General features: G+C 43.3%; 1 protein-coding gene across 1 annotated transcript in view; it reads left to right on the top strand.

Annotated features, from left to right (window-relative positions):
• ZNF592 (zinc finger protein 592) overlaps positions 1-23,650 on the top strand; it is a 51,393-nt gene that overhangs the window by 2,812 nt on the left and 24,931 nt on the right. Inside the window, exon 2 of the mRNA XM_035130763.3 lies at positions 9,117-11,497. Within this exon, the coding sequence (XP_034986654.3) occupies positions 9,125-11,497 (2,373 nt within the window). The 5' untranslated portion in view covers positions 9,117-9,124. The remainder of the gene's footprint in view (positions 1-9,116; positions 11,498-23,650) is intronic.

Below are 23,650 nucleotides of genomic sequence, written 5' to 3'. Positions count from 1 at the left end.
TCTTTCTTTTGGTGGGGGTAGGGTGGGGAAATCACCTTTCAATTGAATGATTATGCCAAAATAGATGTATCAGTATTTCAGGAGCAGAAAAACGATGCTTCATGCAATTGTAACAATAATACTGTACCAGAAAATGATTGTAAACATTGGCAAGTTAATTGTCTAGGTAAAGCAGTGTTTATCAAATGGAGGTGTTTGGAGGTGGGTAGTTAGGACTCCGCCAAGCAATTCCCAATAGACTGTTTTGTGGCTGTGATAGGAGGAGGAGGAGGAGCTGAGCAAGAATACCCACTATGGGTTTTCGGTTGGTGTTGATGGTGCGAATACTAAAGAGCCAGTAAGCTTAGAACTGAAGTGTGATTTTCAAAAAATTGAGAGGTCACGAGAGCTAAGGGGTGCTATGATTATTCACTAACAGTTTATGTGAACAGAATTCCTTGCCCTGAAAAACAACACTTTGCAATTTGACATAGGCAATGGGGGGGGGGAGACAAAGGTGAAGATAATAGGAAAGAACGTTCTTTGGATTTCGTTATACTGTATGTGCTTAGGATACTAGGTTACTACTTGTGAATTTAGCTTTAAAAATAGAGCAACACTTTTTACAAGAAATTTTTGTCTAGTCTGTGACTTTATCATTGAAGCTGTTCATTTCAAACTTGAACTTTCAAATGTGTTTGCCGCCAGCAAAATAAGAGCCTTTCCTTTGGTAGCATTTTTAGTGTCTTCAATCTGCCCTCCAGGTGTTTTGCAGTGTTACACTTATTCTGTCCCTCTGGTTGGCTTGACTATTGTTGGGGAAATTTAGCAAACTGTGACTGATGACCGTTGCTGGTGGAAAAGTTTTTGAATTGTTTTTGCGTCATCTTACACTTTGGCAATCTCTTTCCCTCTTTAATGAAGGCATTAAAATGCCTGATTGTTTTTTAATAGCATTAAGATTCTTCAGATTAAGACAGTTTCAAAAGTGAACAGGCAGTTAAGTCTGTGAGTGAAGTTAAATTGGACAGGTCATTTGCAGTGAATGCATGTAATTTCTCTTTGTGTTGGGCCTTGTCTCATCTTGATGGGACTATAACTCATGATGATGGTGAAGATATTAGTGTGCAGTCCTTATCTCAATTCAGCTTTTTAGTAACCTCCTAAGGTTCTTGCCATTTCCATTTGCTTGATGGGGCAATAAAACTGCACATTTTTGGAAAGGGTTAGGGGCACATATGTGAACCCAGTTGGAAAAGGGCTGTAGCTCAGTGGTAGAGTGGATGTTTTGCATGCAAATGGTGTTGGGTTCGAGTCTCAGCCATCTCATGTGAAAGTCTCTTTTTTGAAATCTTTGAGACCTGCTGCCAGCCTGTTTAAACAATAGTGAGCTAGATGAACGAAGAGTCATCTAGCGTATACCCCTAAAACAAGGTATAATACAATATGTGGCATAAGCTAAGGAATGCCAAAACCCAGCCCTCAGGTATACGATTTCAATAAGGATTGAGGAGCCTGTAATCTTTCAGATACTGCTTTACTACAACCCTCATCATCCATGCCAGTGGCCATGCTGGCTAGATCTGATGGAAGTTGGAGTCCAACAACAACTGGAGGGCCTCAGGCTCCCCATCTCTGATCTAAATAGACACGCAAGGAAAACGAGGGAATAAGTGGGTAAAGAATATCAACCCAGGATGTTTAGCAAATCCTAGAAGGCTTAACACATTACCATCCCTTGGACATTTATTATGAATTGTACGACTGCATGGAATGTTCTTCTTTGCATATTTTGCATCTGCAAGGAGGATACCAGATTATGATGGATGGATGCACACTTCTTCTTGGCTCTCATAGATGTGGTTTCCAAACTGAAGCTAGAGAGGGCAGTTCATAGAATATCTGAGAGATGACCAATGGGCCTCTTAAGACCCTGGTATTTAATGAAGGCAGTGAATATTTTCACTCCTGTATTTGGCATGACCAATTTAAGTGTGCATCATGCTATATTTGCATATTTTAAATTTTGCAGAGTGTAGTGGAAGTCTCAGTAGAGCCCTACAAGTAAAGAAGGGTGCTAGGATAACATAGGAGACTGAGCCAGACCACTGGTCAGTCTGGCCCAATATTGTTTAAAAATTGTGGTTAGCTATGGCTTTCCAGGGTCTTGGGATGAGACTTCCATATCACCTGTTACCAAATCCTTTTAAGAGGAGATATAGGGAAATTGATTTTTTGTTCTTCTGCTGAACTATGGTCCCTTCCCCATTTGTGATTATTCATTTATTTAAATAAACAGATAAAATATTTGCAAGCAACAGTTGTGAGTGCATTTGGAACTATAGCAACACCCACAGCTTTTCGAGCTTTTCCAGCTGTTTCATGAGAATTTAGATTGTCTACGATGGCTTTGTGATGTCTGAAATGTCTTGTTACTTAGCATGATGTGTTAGGAGCTCAAATGTTTCCTTTGGTAGTGGATGCTACGATTCTCAGACTTCAGCAGAGAGAAAGGCTACTACCATATCCACAGACAAGTTGCGGCTTGAGTAAGCTACCCGGACGTGTTATCTTATTGCCGCAATATGAATTTTGTATCATGAACACTTTAAGAAAGTTCTCTACTTCGTAGTTTTCCCAAGAGGTCGTACACTAATACTAGAGAATATATAGAAATTGACACCTAAAATGATGATCATCCCTGTGAAGAAAAGCTTAATTTCAGTTCAGAGAAAAGGTTAGTAAGGAATGGCAGGGCAGGATACTATTACAAATATTGTATACTAGCCATGATGGCTCTGCTCTGCTTCCACATTTGGGTGTACTCGATTAAAAGGTAAAGGACCCCTGGACGGTGAAGTCCAGTCAAAGGCGACTATGTGGATGCGGCACTCATCTTGCTCCAAGGGAGCTGGCGTTTGTCCATAGATAGCTTTCCAGGTCATGTGGCCAGCATGACTAAACTGCTTCTGGCGCAACGGAACTGTGACGTAAGCCAGAGTGCGCGGAAACACCGTTTACCTCCCCGCTGCAGCGGTACCTATTTATCTACTTGCACTGGCATGCTTTCGAACTGCTAGGTTGGCAGGAGCTGGGACTGAGCAATGGGATTACCATTTGCTGGAAACTGCAGAAGGGGCGAGTGCTCAAGCTTGGGTTCTGCTTGCGGGTTTCTCACGGGCCTCTGGTTAGCCACTGTGAGAACAGGATGCTGGCCTAGATCCAGCAGGGCTTCTTATGTTCTTATCATCATTAGAGTGCATAGAGAGCAATGCTTGTCTCCCCAAACACATCTGGCATTGTTTGGCAGCAGATTCAAGACAAATTAAGAAGTATCAGAGTATAGACTTAGAGCTTATTCTGATGCTACTGGCAGTTATTCAGGGGTGGACTTTGGTAATATTTTGTAACACGACGCTGTGTGTGAGGCCAAAATTTGGTGTCCCCAAATGGATCTTCTCAATTATGGATCTTCTCATTTTTGCGCCCCTCGGCTCAGCGCTCTGGGTGGGGGAACCACCTGCACCACCCTAAACCTGGCGATGAAACTAGGAAAAACTTATTGATAAGTGACTGGATGGGAGGCTGTAGTGCTGATCCTGTCTCAGGTGGTGTGGGGACAACGATGACAAAGCAACAGTGAGATTTTGGAGAGCAGAGCTATGTTTGTTATTTCATTTGTAAATAAACAGTACTGATTGCAGGATGACCAGATGAAATTCTTCATCAAAAGATAATAGCCAGTAGAGTAAGAGAGCATTAAAGAAACATTAGACAAAACCTTGTTGGCTAACTTATTAGCCTTGACACAGTGGACTATCCATATTCAAACTCAATATACATCTCAGATACTGGGGGTGAATAACAATGGATGGCTGTAACTATTGTACTCTTTGCTTTTGAGCTCCCAAAAGACAACTAGTTGACTGTTGTTGGAAATGGAGCACTGAATTGAGCTTTAGTCATAACTATCAAGTGCAGTTTTTAAGTATGACAAAAGTTTTAGAAGTGAAATTAAAACTGCACATAGCTTTATAGTCCTGGTTCAGATAACCCTGAAATCCATGTTTTGTAGACTTTGGCCCAACTTTTTACGGTAATAAATGATACATGCAAAATCCCAGAAAACTGGAAACTGAGTCTGGTAGCCCCCATCTATAAGAAGGGAGGCCCCCAAGACCCGTCAAACTATCGCCCCATAAGTCTCCTGGACATCGCGTATAAACTTTATACTCGTTACCTGCTAAATAAATTGGTTGACTGGGCTGACCACTCTAACTTGTTCAATCCGGAACAGGCAGGGTTCAGAAAGGGCCATAGCACAACATGCCATTGTATGGTATTACAGACAATGATAGATAAAGGTACATAAGAGCAAACTTTTGTAGATCTTACATCTGCTTTTGATTCAATTTGTAGGGACAAATTGTGGCAAAAACTATATGAAACAGATATTGATAGACGACTTCTCAAAATACTTAGAGAGTTACATACAGACACCACAGTTAAAATCAGAACTGGGATGTCAGGCAACTATACTGACCCAATGCCACTGGGGAAAGGGGTTAAACAGAGTTGCTTGTTAGCGCCGTTCCTCTTTAATTTTTATATAAATGGCATTGTTCAACATATGGCGAAGTACAAGTCATCAGCTCCTGCCCTGGAAGGCAAACACCTGAATATATTGCTATATGCTGATGACATGGAGGTCATGGCACTTACTCGAAGGGGTCTACACAGCATGCTGGAGGGGCTCGCAGCTTATTGTTCCCAAAACTCTCTAAAGATAAATTATGACAAAACCAAAATTGTGGTGTTTACTAGAGCTCGCCACACATTTAGATGGTCTTTAGATGAACACATAATTGAACAGTGTCCTTTTTAAAAATATCTTGGTATCACTTTCCAAGCTACATCTAGTTGGCTTGCCCACTTCAAGGCTGTAACCCTTCTAACACGTAGGACAATCGGTGCTCTGCTCAGCTTTTTTTATACGAGGGGAGGGCAACTGGTGATCCCGGCACTAAAAGCTTTTGTTGGAAAAGTGATTCCCCAGATGCTATATGGGGTAGAACTCTGGGGATGGAATCAGAAGCTGCTGGAACGGCTTGAAATCTTCCAAAAAATTTATCTCAGCAGAATTCTAGGCCTCCCTCAGGGTACTCCGGCAGCCTTCTTAAGAGTGGAAGTAGGATTACCTTCTGTGTCTGCCAGGGCCCTCTTAAGATTTCTGCGTTTTTTCATCAACCTCGCAGATGCCTCAAACACCTTATTGGCTAAACAAGCTAAACAAGCCAATACTACTTGGCGTCAAAACCTATTAGATATTGTATCCAGATACAATCTACCCGAGTTTAATACTCTCAAACTGTGGAGCCCTGATAAAGTTCGGGAATGGATCTTTGAAAAAGACGCCTTTTTAGACACCACGAAGATAAAAAATTCTGGATTTTCCTACTGGTTCCCCCGAGTAAAGGCAGTCAAAATCTGTGCCAACTACCTGGTGGATATCACTGATCCCACCCTTTGGAGAGCTTTCACCATGGCCCGGTTTCAAACATTGCTAACTGCATACCTGACCGGTAGATTTACAAAAATCCCAGCCGAACACTGTTTATGCCCTTGTTTCATGAAAATTAAAGAGGATCTTATACATTACCTCCTCTATTGCCCCATTTACTCGGGCTTTAGAGATGTGATGCTGCAAACTATACCCAACTCTATAATCAATCCTGAAGATAGAGTAAAATTTTTGTTAGTTGATGCTAACCCACGAATTACCCATGTGGTAGCGGTCTTTGTGATGAAGGCCATGAAAGCCAGGGAAAGATTTATGGATGATAAAGCAAAGACCCCTTCATCGTCTGTTTAACTCGTTGCTTGTTTTCCTTCTCTTTCTATTTTGTGGGATGAAGGTTTTGTTGGGATAGTATGTAATGAATTTTAACATTTTTAATTATTGTTGTGTTGATATTTGTGTACAGGCATAGTCCTCACAATAAACGGTTTTGTTGTTGTTGTTGACTTTGGAACAAGCTCGGCTTATACTCTCATGCGTAACTTTACAGTCTGTTTATTTTTTGCATAGCCTTTCCCAACTTGATGTCTTCTATATGTTTTGTACTCCAGTTCCCATCAGCACTAGTCAGCCTGACACTGGCCAGTGGTCAGTGATAGTGGAAGTTGTAGTCCAAAACATCTAGAGAACATCAAGTTGGGGAAGGCTGGCTTAGCATTATTTTCTGTGATGTCTGAGTTGGGCTTCCTGTCTAAAGCACTGGAAACCATGGATTGTCTGAACTGCCCAGTCTTTCTAACCCTTAGTTCATAGATTGGCACTCACCAACACCTGGGATGATCTTCTGTGCTTCTTAATCTTTGCAATCTTTGGTCTACACAAGAAAATCTGTTTTCCCATCACAAGGGATCTTTTCAGACCCTTTCAAATACATACCTGCATTCATCCCAGTCTTGTGAAGAATCGTTAATTTTGGGTAGAGCACAGTACAGTGTGGCTTAGGGTATTTTTCACACTTCAAGGCTTCGAATGTTCAAAGTTCAAAAAAAGAAAAAAAGAGTAAACTTGCATAGAAACCATTAACCTTTCTTTATGAATCATCTGTGGTAGGCAAGTTTTCCAAACTTAGGTTAACAGACCACTTGTAGCTTGTAAGTTTCAGTTAGGTGGTCTGCAGAAGAATCACAGAACAGTCAAGTACATTATATTTGGCCCCATACGTGTTTTCCCTCCTTTCTGACAGTGCAGATGAAGGCGGTTTTCGCCAGGGTTGGATGTATCTAGTAACAGCTGGCAAGACTCTTGCTTAAGGCCTGTGGTTTTCATTGAAGTGTAGAGTTTGAAGTCCAAAATATGAGGTGGTGCAGGGGTGGTGCCTGGCTAACTTCGAACCCTGTGCTGCATCCTGGCCTAGCACTCATGATTTTCATAACAAGGCACTGGTTTTTTTAATACTAGTTTTGCCTGAACATGGATCATCCTGGGCCCTGATCTTGCTAGTTCATCCATTTTTACAGTGAAGCAGCAAGATATTGGACCAGTCAATCTCTCTCAGCCTAACCTTTCTGAAATGGTGGTTCTGAAAATAAAACAGGATGGTCCTTACATATGCTACTCTGAGCTCTTTGGAGAAAGGGCAGTATATACGGCAGATGAAATCTGTTTCTGTCTTTGCCAGTTGGGTTTTCCGCCATATTAAAATGAATATGTTACTTGAAGATGGTGCTTCTCATACTGTAGCAGCTGACACACTCCTTGAAGCATTTGAACTGATGTCAAGAGAAGGGTGTCCAGCAGCCTTTGCCAACCAGGTGCCCTCCAGATGTTTTGGGTTGTATAGGAAGATGCCTTATATCAAGTCAGATAATTGGTCCATCTAGCTCAGTATTGTCTACACTGATTGGCAGCAGCTCTCCAGGATTTTAGGCAGGGTTCTCTCTCAGCCAAACATGGAGATCCCATACGCCCTGGAACTTGGACGTTTTGGCTTCCGAACGCCGCAAAACCAGAAGTGATTGTTCCGGTTTGTGAACGTTCTTTTGGAACCCCAACGTCTGGCAGGGCCTCTGATTGGCTTCAGGAGCCGCAATTTGGTTTTCGAACATTTTGGAAGTCAAACGGACTTCCGGAACAGATTCTGTTTGACTTCCAAGGCACGACTGTACTAGGGATCAAACTTGGGCCCTTCTGCATGCAAAGCAGAAGAGCTACAGTCCTTCCCTTATCAGCTGGACAGCCAATAGGCAATGTAGACTTAGCTCCTGTTCTGGCTGGGGCTGGTGGGAATTGGAGCCCAAAACATCTGTAGGACACCAGGTTGGCAAAGGCTGGAGTATAGGATACCATACCCAGGCACTCTTGTGCTGTATAAAATGGCGTGAGTTTTAAGTTCCAGCTTCTGCAGTTGTGCTTGGCTTCTGCAGCAGGAGAATGGAAGCGTTTCCCCTTTAACTTTCTGTGTTGTCACACTTGACCGCGCTGGAGGGCACGTCGCAGAAAGTGGACTTTGCTATTTGTATGACCTTTGTGCAGTCTGGAGCAAAATAATGATTCCCTTATATCACCCTGTGTGCGCAACCCAGAAAGGCATGAGGTAAAGAGGAGCCATCTCCATAAAACTTTCTATCAGCCAGGAAGGGATTGCTCTAATGCGTATTTTGGCACTGTTTCCCATGGTGGCTGTAGACCAACTGCAAATAATCAGTTTATGCCACACTTTAGTCCCTTCCCTCCTTGGCTGGGCTTGCTGCAAGAAGCGTACCAACCGTAACAACAACAAAAAACAAGGTAAATGACACACAAGAAAAATGACGAGACCCTCAGGGTGCCAGGAATACAAGGATGTTTGTTTATTATATCTTATAACAAGAGGGAACCTGCAACAAAGTGTTGCAGTGTATCCTCAGCCCTTAACAGGAATTCTCCTGTTCAGAGCTCTAGCCAGCCTGAAAAGATGCCTTGCAGTGCTGTTTAGGGCTTGTGGTATGTGGGGGGAGCTTTTCTTTCCCACGCTCCTCAAACTTTCCCTCGCCATACTGTAAAAGAGCTATTAGCCCTGAACTTGAGCACTTTTTTGCTATGATGTGCGGAGATAGAGGGGGAGGAGATTCTGGTGCTGTGAGCTCCCTGCATCCCTGAGCCCTTGCACTCCCTCGCCGGGTCTCTCTGCTGACCCCTGGTGATCCCCTGACAAATGGGGAGGAAGTTAGAAAAGGCAAAGCATGCCTCAAGGAAACTGCTTGTGGTCTGTTCATTATAAATATAACATCTTTCATTCCCATGCTAGAACATGTGGGTGTGTAGTCTTCTGAAAAATCAACTGAATCCCTCAAGAAGCCTTCCCTAACACAGGGCCCTTCAAGATGTTTTGGGCTACAACTGCTCTCATCCCCAGCCAGAGCATGGGCAATGAATGTTGCAAATAGTAGTCCAAAACATCCAGAGAGAGAACCAGGTTGGAGAAGTTTTTCCTAGAGTACACTATAGAAACTATTAATAGAGCAGTATGCATGTTTTCCTACTGTTTCTACAACCCAAATCTTGGCATTTCTAGAAAGAGAGATAAAGTCAGAAAATGCACATGGAGAATGCTTTTGACAATGTTTTGCTTTTTTTGTAGTTTTCATCATGGGGGACATGAAAACGCCAGACTTTGATGACTTGCTGGCTGCGTTTGACATTCCTGACCCAACCAGCCTTGATGCCAAGGAAGCCATTCAGACAGCTGGTGAGGAGAATGAAAACCATCTCAAGCAGTCCGGGATTTGTATAGATGAAAGCGCATCCTTGTCTCATGCAGCGCCAGCTTCTGACATTCCAGTTGTGAGTGTCATTGTGAAGAACACGTGCCGACAAGAGTCATTTGAAGCAGAAAAGGAAGGCAACCACCTAGGACCAGGCCTGCTGCACAATGGATTCCGGGGGTCTGATCTTCCCCTGGAGACTCACAATTATGGGAAGTTTGATTCCACTTTCATCAATGGCGATGGCTTGAGGAACTATCCTGAAAAGTCGGAGCAGACAAAGTCAGAGCCCTTACCAACATTCAGTCAGTTCAGCCCCATCTCCAGCCCTGAGCCGGAGGATGCACTCAAAGAGAACAGTATTGTAGATAAACCTAAACATGTCCAAACTCCCTATTTTCCACCGCATCCAATGTATATTCCAACTGGATCATCTGTGTTAGATCTGCTTAGTAGGACCTTGCCAGAACCAGAGTTTAGTAGGTTTATGTCAACTGGGCCATCGCTGCTAGATCTGCTTAGTAAGAAGATAGCAGAACCAGAGTTAAGTATGTTTGATCAATACTGTAAAAGAGATCCAAAGATAGATATGCATGAACTGCAAGAAAGCAGGGTGGATGCCAGCAAGAGGGAACGCGACAAGAGCCCTGAGAAACGGGAAGGCCCTGTCAACGATCTTGTGGACACCAATAACTTCCTCAGCGAAGGATTGCAGCTTGGCAATTTCCATAGCAATAACTTGGGTGAAAGTAAAGGATCTGTGCCTGAAATGAACTACTCCTCTTCGTCAGTTCCACCTCGCCAGCGTATCAAACCTGCCCACTCCAAGCTCTCATCCTGCGTCGCTGCACTTGTAGCCCTTCAGGCCAAAAAGGTTGCAGGCATCTCGAAGGAGGACCAGGGAAACTTGACGAAAGAGTCTTCTGGGCCCTTTAAAGATGGCATCAAGGGCAGCCCCAAGATGCCAAAGTCACCAAAGAGTCCCAGAAGCCCCCTGGAGATGGTGAGAAAAGTCAGCAAGCAGCCCGAGTCTCCCCGGAGTGTGTGCAGTGACAGCAGTAGCAAAGGCTCTCCTTCGGTGGCAACCGGTTCGCCCCCAGCAATTCCCAAAGTCAGGATCAAGACTATTAAAACCTCCTCTGGTGAAATTAAAAGAATGGTAACAAGGATCCTGCCAGAAGTCGATGACTTGGGCAAATCTCCTCAAGAATCGCCCGTGGAATCAGCAACCGAAGAGTTTGTGAAATCCTTCCCTTCACCAGAACCAAATGCATCCATGGACACTGAGTCGTGCAAAGGCTTTGCTAAAGCCACTACTCAAGAGGCAAACCTAGCAAGTCCCCACGTTGACAGTATGAGTGCAGACATTCCTGTAAGCAGCACCCCTGGTGCATCCCTGCTGGCAAACAGCAGCGGCGGGACAATAAAAGTCGGTCTTGTGGGACAGCCGTCAAGCAAGAAGCAGCAGCCGGGTGTGGTGGCGCAGCCCTGTAACCCTGCCAGCCTCCTTCCGAAAGCCGTGCACCTGGCCAATCTCAACCTGGTCCCCCACAGCGTTGCAGCTTCTGTGGCGGCGAAATCTTCCGTGCAGCGGCGCGGCCCGTCCCAGCTCACACAGATGTCTGTGCCGCTTGTGCACCAGGTTAAGAAAGCTGCTCCTCTTGTCGTCGAGGCATTCAACAAAGTGTTGCATGGTGCCAATCCTGTGCCAATCTATACTCCAAACCTCAGCCCTCCTTTTGACAGCAGTATTCACATACCTGCGTCTGGGTATTGTTGCCTAGAATGTGGCGACTCGTTTGCCTTAGAAAAAAGCCTCACCCAACATTACAGCCGGAGAAGTGTCCACATTGAAGTCATGTGCACTCTGTGTTCGGCAACGCTGCTGTTCTTTAACAAGTGCAGCTTGCTCAAGCATGCGAGGGATCACAAGAGCAAAGGCTTTATCATGCAGTGTTCTCAGCTGTTCATGAAACCCATTTCCTTAGACCAAATGTTTTCACCTTCTCCAACAAGTTCTTCAATGTCTTTGACATCTCAGACTTCACGGTTGCCCCCTCTTCCACATAAGACTTGCGCTACGCCAGGAAGCGGGACTGGGAGCTCGACAAATGCTCAGCCAGCTTTGCCCCTGTATGCGGACCCGTTGAGACTAATTCGTCACGGATTAAAGTGTTTTGAATGTAATAAGCAGGCACTGGACTATGTTGCCCTAGCAGCACATTATCAGAGAACCTCGGAAGATAATGAGGGACTGGTAAGTCACTTCCTAAATAAAGATCAGAGCTATTTTCTGTTGGGCCTAGATTAAAAACAGCCAGACACTCCAAACGTACATTAAGATAGGCTCATGAGATTAGTTAACCACATCTTTCCATGTTCTTGGGTGCTATACACTCTGTGCAAATCTAAGAAAAGTGGCAGGTGACTGAAAAGAGCATGGAGATTATGATCTATATGTGTAATTTATGATGATTAAACCATTCAGTGCCAGAAATATATTGCTTCATCCCCTCAAGTTACTGAGGGAGAGAAGAAGAGATTGATGTATTTCAAAGCTTTTATTATTACTACTATTGTATAGATTTATTTGTCTAGGGGTTTTTTTTTAAGTAGCTTGCTCTGCTCCACTTGTTGGTGCCGCGAACAACCCATTTCTGGCCAGTGTTCATTCAAAAATATTAACGACCTAAGCTTCAGTTCTCTGCCCAATGACATGTAGAGAATTATGCAGATGGAAGACTGTGGTTTAAAATAACAGGTTTGCATAGCAGCCAATGTGTTGTGTCCCCCCCCCCCCCCGTCCGCACACATTTCCCGTCTTCTTCCTTCATGGAAGGAGATTTGTTTAGCCGTCCGAATTGATAAATTGACAAACCAATTTCAGACCATAGTTAATGAAGCAGTCCTGTTTAAACTAACCATAGTTAGAATTAACCACATTTCTGAGTCTGGCCAACATAGCGAGCTGTGATTAATCAAAGACAGGAGTGGAAGCTTTGAAATGCTGCCTCTTTGACTGAAGGGTAGAGGGACCATGCAAGCCTGAGTCTCGCTGCAGCTTGTTCCTGCTTGTTCATGTCACATGAAACTTTGGTTTAGTGTGACATGCAGGTATGTCATTATTCGGTTTGTTCCCCTGGAAATATTTGCCTTCTTTTAGACCAAGAAGGCAAAAGGTTTCTTTAAACTAATGGTTTTCTGCACACTTTCCCTCTTACCGATGCTGCTTCATACAAGAAATGAAACTGAACTATGTTGCTACTTTAGTATACAAAAATTGGATAAGCAAGAAGCAAAATAGCAGTTTTGGCACCAAGGTTTTCAGCTCAAAAGCTGTAATGCTTAAACAGACTGCAATCTTTGGCACATTTACATGGACATAAGTTATGTTGAAAACAGTATGTGATCATTCTAAGTAAAAGTGGTCAGGGTTGTTAAGAACACAGTTCTCTCCGATCCAACATTTTACATCTAAATGTAAATGTTGACCCACTTATTGGGTTGTTTTTGTTTTTATTATATATTTTGTGTTTTTATATTGTGATTTATGTTGTAACTGCTGTGAGACCTGCAAGTATAGAGCAGTATACAAATTTTAATAATAACAATAACACTAATAAGTGGGGGGGGGACCTCGTCACACTTTCACTTCCCATCTTTATCTGTCACTCTCTAGATTGCAGAATTGTTGAAATTCACAAAATAACCTTGGTTGTGTTATTGCACCCCATTGGTCATAGAGGATGTTTCAACAGCAACTCCCCCCCCCCAAGCAATACCTTTACTTACTTATAATCAGCAATAAAATTAAAGAGGAAAGAAAAATGAAATGAAATGAAACAAAACGAAAATTCCATCAACAAGCTTTCTGCTGCCCACTCACCTGCTGGGTGCCTTCTGCAGCATTATGTGGGCTTGCAATTTAGTTTTGGAGTAATGGACTATTAATTAACAACCATCTTCATGTTCTAACTCCCTGGCTTTATTTTATAAGCTGCATGTTTTGAAAGCCTTTGGGATAGAACTATTGAAAATAATAATGAAAAAGGTAGGAAGGCTTTGGGGTTAAGATATTGAAATACATTTACTGTTTAATCCAATAAACTTTGAGTAAACCTATTGAAATTATTAACTATGACTACCTTAGGTCCATTAATTTTAGTAGATCTGCTCTGAGTAAAAGTTAGTTGAACACAACTAAATTCCTAGCTGCTTATACAAATACTACTCTGAGGGAATTGGCACCCCTGTCCTTTGCACAATTAATTTGAATTACCACATTTACTCGAGTCTAATGCGCACCTCAGTTTTCAGAACCTTGAAACCAAAAAAAGGGATTTGCTGAAGAATGTAAATGTGCCATCGAATCTAATCCACACCTTAATTTTCGCAACATAATTTGGCCAAAATAGGTGAGCATTAGATTCAAGTAAATATGGTATGTCTCCCATGGATTTCAGGCACCCGCTTTCTGATTTTGGTGTACTTGTGTTTACTTGTGTGGTGACTGAAAAATCAGTGTGCAAAGTCTCTAATTTCAACTACTCAGTGAAAAGCGACGTAAAGTTCCAGGGTGCAATCTTTATTGATACAACCCAATTTAATTTTTTAAGATCCTTAGATGTGTCAATTCTACAGTGTCTAATGGCTATTCTGTATTGGGAACCATTGGCTAGGATACTGGAACTGACTGGAAATCTTGACAGTTCCTTGAATCCTGTTGGGTTTTGGCTGAGAGTTGTCTTGGCAATCACAGCTCCAGTTCTGTGTAGCTTTTATAATAGGTATTTACACAGTTTGCTTTATTCTTAACCCAGTTGGTTGTTGCATTTTTGTGTCTTCTGCCCCCCACCCCCACCTCTTCTGTTCATATTTGGGAGAGAAATCACAAAGCCTGCTTAGCCTAGTCTGTAGCCCAGGCGCCCCCCAACTTATGCATGATTGCATATAGTTGTGTGACCCGTGGGGTGTTGTGAGCCACCTGTTACACCCAAAGCATGGAGAAACCACGTATAATTTATTTTAGCTGACCTCCACATGGCTGCTGTAACACGTTAATTAATCCTCAGGTTGCCAGCTGAATGCAAAATTATTTCCCAGTAGCCTATACTGGAGGCATTATGCTTTTGAAGATGTACATTTCCATGCGCACACATGGGACCTTTGCCAATCCAATGTTTTCCTCCAAGGCTGTGTAGTCATGTGGAGAAGATGTCATATTTGGAGTTGAGCATTCACTTGGCATAAACCCAGCAGTGGGAACAAATCCAATTCTGGCTTCCATCTTAAGTGCTATATGCTATATTGGACTTTTTTTTTTGGTCTGGCACCTCTCAGGTGGGCACTATTGCCATTACAGTGGAACCTTGGAAGCCAAATGCCTGTAAACTCAAATGTTTCGGCTCCTGAACAATCGGAAACCGGAAGTGATTGTTCCGGTTTTCGGATGATTTTTGGATGCCGAACGTCTGGCACAGCTCCCAATTGGCTGCAGGACGCTCCTGCAGCCAATTGGAAGCCACGTTTTGGACATCAAACGGACTTCTGGAACGGATTCCGTTCGACTTCCAAGGTACGTCAGTATAAGAGAGCAAGGGAGGTGCTCGTGGTGAGTTCTAGCACCTTTTTCCAGGAAAAATTGCACTGGTTTTACCTGTCTTATTTTGGGGGATTTATTGTAGTTGCCAGGTGCTTTCTGTAACCACTTCAGCCCCTTGAAGGTAGGGAGTTGAAACAGTAACTGTTGAGGTTCACGTCGGAAAAGAGTTAATATTGACAATGCTGATTTTGCAGCACTGGGTGGTAGAGGAAGTAACATGCTCTAAATCGCTATTGGGGAAAATCCTCATTTGTAGCTGTGCACTGGTAGGGGCAGCAGTATTGGGCGGCACAGACAGGGTGGTGTCGCTCAGCTGCCTTCATCAAACATCACTGCCAGCTCCTAGAGGAAGAGGCAGGTGAGAAGCGTCGCCCAGCCTGCACTGTGCTGCTGACCAGTAGCGATCTCTGTCAATAGTACTGTGGGACTTGCTGTACTCTGCAATGCCTCAGGTTACTCCAGGACAACCCATGCTGCAGCTATCCATCGCAGGGGCTTCTCCCAACCCCTTAATGTCCTGCTTTGGGCCCTTTTAAAAAAGCACTTAACTTTGCTATTCAGTGTAGCCTCGTTATGAATCCCAGAGCTCTTGCTGGCTACTTATTTATCATATTATTATTTATTAAATTTCTATACAACCTTTCATCCAAGGATCACAGTGTGGTTTACAATATCCCAGCTTCTTTTGGGAGTGCTCTTCTACTCGGGTTCTGCTTGTGGCAGTGTTAGAAACTCAGTTTAAGCTAGGCACCAAATTGTTCCTTAAACCAACGTCGTTGTTGTTGTTGTTGTTGTTGTTGTTTAGTCGTGTCCGACTCTTCGTGACCCCATGGACCATAGCACGCCAGGCACTCCTGTCTTGCACTGCCTCCCGCAGTTTGGTCAAACTCATGTTGGTAGCTTCGAGAACACTGTCCAACCATCTCGTCCTCTGTCGTCCCCTTCTCCTAGTGCCCTCAATCTTTCCCAACATCAGGGTCTTTTCCAAGGATTCTTCTCTTCTCATGAGGGGCCAAAGTATTGGAGCCTCAGCTTCACGATCTGTCCTTCCAGGGAGCACTCAGGGCTGATTTCCTTAAGAATGGATAGGTTTGATCTTCTTGCAGTCCAAGAGTCTCCTCCAGCACCATAATTCAAAAGCATCAATTCTTCGGCGATCAGCCTTCTTTATGGTCCAGCTCTCACTTCCATACATCACTACTGGGAAAACCATAGCTTTAACTATACGGACCTTTGTCGGCAAGGTGATGTCTCTGCTTTTTAAGATGCTGTCTAGGTTTGTCATTGCTTTTCTCCCAAGAAGCAGGCGTCTTTTAATTTCGTGACTGCTGTCACCATCTGCAGTGATCAAGGAGCCCAAGAAGGTAAAATCTCTCACTGCCTCCATTTCTTCCCCTTCTATTTGCCAGGAGGTGATGGGACCAGTGGCCATGATCTTGGTTTTTTTGATGTTGAGCTTCAGACCATATTTTGCGCTCTCCTCTTTCACCCTCATTAAAAGGTTCTTTAATTCCTCCTTGCTTTCTGCCATCAAGGTTGTGTCATCTGCATATCTGAGGTTGTTGATATTTCTTCCAGCAATCTTAATTCCGGCTTGGGATTCATCTAGTCCAGCCTTTCGCATGATGAATTCTGCATATGTTAAATAAGCAGGGAGACAATATACAACCTTGTCGTACTCCTTTCCCAATTTTGAACCACTCAGTTGTTCCATGTCCAGTTCTAACTGTAGCTTCTTGTCCCACATAGAGATTTCTCAGGAGACAGATGAGGTGATCAGGCACTCCCATTTCTTTAAGAACTTGCCATAGTTTGCTGTGGTTGACACAGTCAAAGGCTTTTGCATAGTCAATGAAGCAGAAGTAGACGTTTTTCTGGAACCAACGTTACAATCAACGTTACAATCGCCAAAACAGAATGTCTTGTTGCCATTTGGGGGCAAGACGGCTCTAAAGTCTTGTTTTTCAAACGATGGACTGACCATGATTGAGTCTCAGTTAAACATCTGACAACCTTGAGCTAGGTTAAGAGCTTTGAGATCCTAAAGAAGAGAAACCACTTGATCCAGGAACAGACCACATTCTGTGCTCATTTTGGTTCCAGATATTCTGATTGTACAGACAAAGTATAATGGATAGAATTCTACAGAAAGTGTTGCTAGCATGTGATAACAGTCAAGATCCAAAGATCCCCAGGCATGCACATCCACATGGTGGAGACTTCGGGTGCCATCCTGCCGCCTGGGCATCTTCACTTGGTCGCAATAGCCAATAGCCAGGTGCCAAAAGTGCCTGGCACCAGGCGAATTTTGGAACGCTGGATTGTGGGCTTCCTATAGGTGTCTAGTTGGGCGCTGTGAGAACAGGATGCTGGACTGGATGGGCCACTGGACTGATCCAGCAGGCTCTTCTTACCTTCTTATTAGCAGGTTTGCACCCCCCTACCTCTCCTGCTGCCAGATGGCACTGTGGTTAACGCTCACCAGCATTTGCCTGTTAAGCAGGGTTTTAAGGCTAGCTTTGAAACTGGTGTCTCCTGTGCTGTGGGTGCATTGTAGAAACACTCTAATGTGCAGATTTCTATGTCAGGCTAGCATGTGATATATTCTTGTAACTCTGTAAGAGAAGCCATCAATTTTCCCATTATAAAAGCTGCAAATAACTCCAAACCCCTGAAAACAGATTAGCACCGCTAAAGCTGCAGTTAGGGCATTAATCAGCCTCTCTGGCCTACATGAGAACACAACAGCAGCCTTTATTGTGTTGATTCATAGCCTGCAATGACAAGAGCAGCCAGGTGGCACCTGGGTGGCACCCACCATTCCAGTGGGCAATTTCAGGGCCCCCAAAGTTTTGCATACGCTGCCTTTGTATTATTGGATTTGAGGAGCCTGTCTCCAATAGTTTTGCAGAATTTGATTTTCTAGAATTGCACTGTACATGATAGAATCCATCTTAAATCTTCCGTAGAAACAGAAAACACCGCCTTATACTGAGTCAGACCAATTGGTCCATCTAGCACAGTATTGATCTGACTGGCAGTGGATCTCCAGGGTTCCAGTCTTTACTTGGAGATGCCAAGGATTGAACCTAAGACTTTTTACTTGAGTGGGTGGGAGCGGAGCTGGTCACATGGGCTGGGTACAGATATCATCATCATATTTGGGGGTTAATGCAGTTGCTCACTCTTACTCTGAAGCAGGGATAGGGAGCCTGCGGACTTCTAGAAGTTGTTGAACTGCTGCTCCTATCACCTTCCCTGACCATTGGCAATGCTGGTTGGTGCTGATGGGAGGTCATAGGTCCCCTGTTCCTGCTTTCTTCTACGCCAGGGGTTCCCAACAAAATTTTCTCGAGGACCCCTCATCGAGCCGCTATTGTGACAAGGACCCCCATTAATTGTCTTACTTGCTTGAACATCAAATGCATTAGAAATTCCTCTTCATCTGTAGGCCTTTGTCGTTTTAACGAACCACTTTTTAACCAATGGTCCATTTTTAACTACGCGAACTGTAGAATGCGTGCGCTGCCTCTTTGCAAAACAGTAGTGTTTGTAAAGCGCCACCTAACGGCATACAGCAGAACTACTGCCTCTATCTAATTCTAGTTTTGCGCTAGACTCTGCTCATGCAGGAAGCAGCCAAAACAAAAAATCTGTTATCATACGAAATATATTTAATATATTTTTTATTCTAATAGCATCTTGCGGACCCCTCTGGCATAGCTCGCGGACCCCTGGGGGTCCGCGGACCACCTGTTGGGAACCACTGTTCTACGCCATCTGTAGGTGGGGTTGAGTTACACTGCCAGGGGCACTCATAGCATTCAGGCTGCCTATGGCCAGGAACTTCCAATATGTACAAAGTCATATAGAGAAATTGAAGAGGTGCAGGGAAGTTGTTAGAGAGCATTCATTCCAATAAAATCTGGCTTTGCGTTAAAAAAAAAGCGTTAAAAATAAAGTGAGCTCTTACAATGTTTCTGAAATAAACATGTAAGCTTAAAAACTGGTTTCATCCAGTGGGTGTTTGCCAGTGAGTTATGCAGCTCTGTGCTGTTCTTGCCGCTTTCTCACACGTAGGCTCTCCTTCAAGAAAATTAGTGCAAATTTCATGTGTCTCATTGGTGAAGTTTTTGGCTTAATTAAAAACAAAAACTGTGTGGTTGAACTTCAGTAATTGCCCAGAGACAACCTCTAAGCAGATGGCTGCCTTTCCCTAGCAGGGCAACCAGAGCAGGTCACCACACTATAAACTTTCAAGCAATAGATTATAGAGCAGGCATAGGCAAACTCGGCCCTCCAGATGTTTTGGGACTAAAATTCCCATAATCCCTGACCACTGGTCCTGTTAGCTAGGGATCATGGGAGTTGTAGTCCCAAAACATCTGGAGGGCCGAGTTTGCCTATGCCTGTTATAGGGAATACAAATAAAGGAAAAAAAACAGAGAACCCACAGTTGGTCAGTACTTCTATTAGGACATTGCCCAGAATAGTGGGGAAGCTTCAGAACTCTTTATCGGACAGAATGTTAAACAAGATGGGAGGATGGGAAGAAAAAGCTGGGAGGAGTGCTGTTGCTTCCACATCTGCAGTTTATAGCAGTCTTTAGGTGGGACGCAGGAGGAATTTGGCAAGTATTTTTGAACTGAGACAGAACTAAATAATTTCTAGATTATTGAATGAAAAATAAGGCTGAGGCATTTAAATACTTTTAACTTGTTCGATCAATTGATTATCCGTATATGAGCCCTATAGTTTCTTGAAAACACCATGACTTCAGTTTTCTTGTAATTCACAGCCAGCTGTTCTCTTTCGCAGTATCCTGAGAATGCCCTGTCAATATTTTTATGCCCAATTTTGTTTGGGATAGAAGTACCGCATCATCTGTGTGTAATAATATAGAGATGGCTTTTGTGGCCAATTTAGGGGCATGATACTCTGGACAATATCATTTGTTGTTGTTGTTTAGTCGTTTAGTCGTGTCCGACTCTTCGTGACCCCATGGACCATAGCACGCCAGGCACTCCTGTATTGCACTGCCTCCCGCAGTTTGGTCAAACTCATGTTCGTAGCTTCGAGAACACTGTCCAACCATCTTGTCCTCTGACGTCCCCTTCTCCTTGTGCCCTCAATCTTTCCCAACATCAGGGTCTTTTCCAAGGATTCTTCTCTTCTCATGAGGTGGCCAAAGTATTGGAGCCTCAGCTTCACGATCTGTCCTTCCAGGGAGCACTCAGGGCTGATTTCCTTCAGAATGGATAGATTTGATCTTCTTGCATCCCATGGGACTCTCAAGTCTCCTCCAGCACCATAATTCAAAAGCATCAATTCTTCGGCGATCAGCCTTCTTTATGGTCCAGCTCTCACTTCCATACATCACTACTGGGAAAACCACTACTACTACTACTTATATACATTTATATATAAGTAAAACTGTGGGAGGTAGGATGCAACCTTGCTTAACTCCCTTTGTGGCTGGTACAGATCCTGTGAGCTACCCATTTGTAGAGCAACACACTTTCAGCACAGTGTTTTTATATAGACATTTAATCAAGAACAATACAGTAATATTTCATCTGTATTTAAGAGTTCAACTAATCCCACAGTCTTAGTTGAGAGATTGAATCGAATGTGGCTTTCAGATCAATGAAAGCTGCATATAGCACACCACCTGGTTTCTTAACATACTTATCTATAAAATAGACTAGTACAAAGCAATGGTCTATAGTGGATCTGCCTCATCTGCTTGCTCTTAGGCAAGAATAGCTTCATCAGTTATCCAATCAATTAGCTTATTGTAAAGATGCTTTGCATATAAATTGCTAATTACTGGTAGCAAACTAATTGGTCTATAACTAGCCAGATCGAATGTAAGGCCCTTTTTGAATATAGGGATGACTACTGCTATGGCCCAAACTTCAGTAAATATCGATTTATCGTTTGTCCCAAAAAAACAACACTTCCTTTCCTCTTACCGGTATCAGTGGGAACCCATTCAACGGTGTTCGTATCCTTTTTAATTCTCAGGAGAGGACTACCTATTTCATTAATTTCTGATTTCTGATCAGAAGGTCGGCGGTTCGAATCCCCGCAATTGGGTGAGCTCCCGTTGCTCGGTCCCTGCTCCTGCCAACCTAGCAGTTCAAAAGCATGTCAAAGTGCAAGTAGATAAATAGGTACCACTCTGGTGGGAAGGTAAACGGCGTTTCTGTGTGCTGCTCTGGTTCGCCAGAAGCAGCTTATTCATGCTGGCCACATGACCTGGAAGCTGTCTGCGGACAAACTCCAGCTCCCCCGGCCAGTAAAGCGAGATGAGCGCCGCAACCCCAGTGTCATCCGCGACTGGACTTGACGATCAGGGGTTACCTTTACCTTTACCTTTAATTTCTGATAGCTCAGCCAGGAATTCGTAGTCATGCCATCGGGATTGTCCCTCACCCTATCATATTCCAAGGGTGGTTGAGTTTGCACCTCTGCATCTATACACTTAGAAGTTCCTCTGGTAGCCCTCTTTTTAACTACGGTATACATTTTGGAGAAACAGCTTGTGGCAAAAGGCTTGATTGTCAATTGTTGTCCATGCTGTTGTATTTGGGTCAACCTGGACTGTAACGTAGCTAGTTTGGTGAGAATGTCACTTTGCTCTTCATTTGGTAGGCTAACACAATTACCTAGCAAATCCTCTTCTTCTGGGACTGTCCAGTCTGCTGAATCTGGAGGGTAATTTTTATTCAGAACTGCAGTAGATTGATTAGACCTCTTGAATTTTCTTTGCATAGAGTTGCTGATACCGGTAGTAATTATTCCCATTGACTGTGATCTTCTTTGGCAATAGGACAAATGTCAGCTTTAGTTAAGGTGACTTTGTTACTCCTGTTCACCCTTTTGGGTACAAACAGTGGCTTAAGTAATGTGTCTTCAAAATGCCGATAAGGAAGGACTCCTTTCTGGGCTAAATGAGCCTTCTTTTTCACGATTTTAGCTGTAATTCTATGGCTACTGAAAGTTAGATGAGTTGTCCTGCAATATCGGTTGATTTTAAATTGATATTTCCAACATCGCAACTTAGGGGTTTTCTATAGACACATAACAGTGCAGAATCTTTGTTCATATTTTATGACATTTGGGTGGGTCAGATGCAGTGACATCTAGTGATTCTGGATGTTGTTGGAGGCCAGTGATGGGATTGTGGGAGTTGTAGTCCAGCAACATCTGCAGGGCTAAAGGTTAGTGTTGTTATGCATATATGCCTGTTTCATCCAAACTGGCAAACTGTTACATTTGTCCTGCAAATCAGGAGAAAAAGAGACATGGAATTGTGGAGAACATGGGCCAGGTGTATTGAAAAACTAAACTTTCATTATGGAAACTTTTTTGTATAATTTGTATAATTTACAACTATACAAATGAAAATGTAATTTCAATAGACAACACTAATACAGATAATTTATTTTTTAATTTGGATAATTTAATGCTAAACCTGTCAGCTGACCACATTCCTTTGTATGCAGCTGTAGCTGTAGCATATCACAATTTCTAATTGCATAAAGTCAAATATTTGATTAATTACAAGCTACTGCAATGAAACACTAGGATGAGAGAGATTCAGAGTTGCAGATAAGGGATGTGCAAGTCTTTTGCTCAGGTAGCATTATGGGATGGGCAGCTGCCTCAATGGTAGCATTTACTTACGGAAGGGAATCCCTTCACTTTAGAAATCTTAGAATATGTGTACTCTATTTACTTAATGCACACTTTAGTTTTATTTTTCAGTGAAAGCCTCAAAGTCAGTTACTTTTCTATTGGGAACATACAACAGAGATACAACATTTGGTGCTGGGTTCTGCTGATTATTTTTAACTATTTCCCTTTATTTAAACAGATAGTACCATTGTAGTGTCTACCCAATTGCTCAGCATTATTCAGTAGTTCAGTATCTTCGTGGTTTTGCGGGAGATAGTGAGTGAGAACTGGTAAAACTGCTATTTTACCAACATCCTTTTCTAAACTAGGTTCTCTCCCCACCTAACCTCCCTCTCCCTGAAGATCTGCCTGACAGTTCACCAGATGTTTAGGAGGCTGGAAACATCAGAGACCCTGAAGTGCTACTTAGATCAGGCATCCCCAACCTTCAGTCCTCCAGATGTTTTGGACTACAACTCCCATAATCCCTGACCACTAGTCCTGTTAGCTAGGGATCATGGGAGTTGTAGGCCAAAACCTCTGGAGGGCCACAGGTTGGAGATGCCTGACTTAGATGATCAAGGACCAGCGCAACTGTTCCCCTATACAGTAGATTAATTTATTAATGTACTCTACTTTTCAACCAAAAAGTTTCAAGAGAGACTTACATAAGATTAATGAAACAAGGCAGTTCCTATCCACAGATTTGCAGTCTAAAAGAGACAGGACAAAGGAATGAGGAGGGAAAAGGGAAACAAGCAAACGCAGGCACCAACTCTTTTGCATAGTTGTTCTTATAATGACCAACTGGAATGGAAGCCATTTATGGAGACCTGCAGCCTGATGCAATGGCTGCTGCCAGGTGACTGTTGAGAGAGGGAGAGAGTCCTCATCAGCACTGTGCTAACATTAACTACGTGCTCCTTGTTGAGCTATTTTCTTTCCCTCTCAGGTGGATGGATAATTGTGAAGTACATTTTAGGCCAATTCAGTTGCAATACCAATACATAGTTTGGAGCCATATGAATGAGCCTGGCTAGGGCCCCTTGGACTTACATGCTCCTCCTTCCTTACCCTTGCGTGCCACTATTCTGTCATTGAGTAGAGGCAAGTTTCATCCAAACT

The sequence above is a fragment of the Zootoca vivipara genome, chromosome 13 (assembly GCF_965207765.1).
Source record: "Zootoca vivipara chromosome 13, rZooViv2.hap1.1, whole genome shotgun sequence".
NCBI classification, from domain to species: Eukaryota; Metazoa; Chordata; class Lepidosauria; order Squamata; family Lacertidae; genus Zootoca; species Zootoca vivipara.
This window is presented reverse-complemented; position numbering and strand designations above follow the sequence as displayed.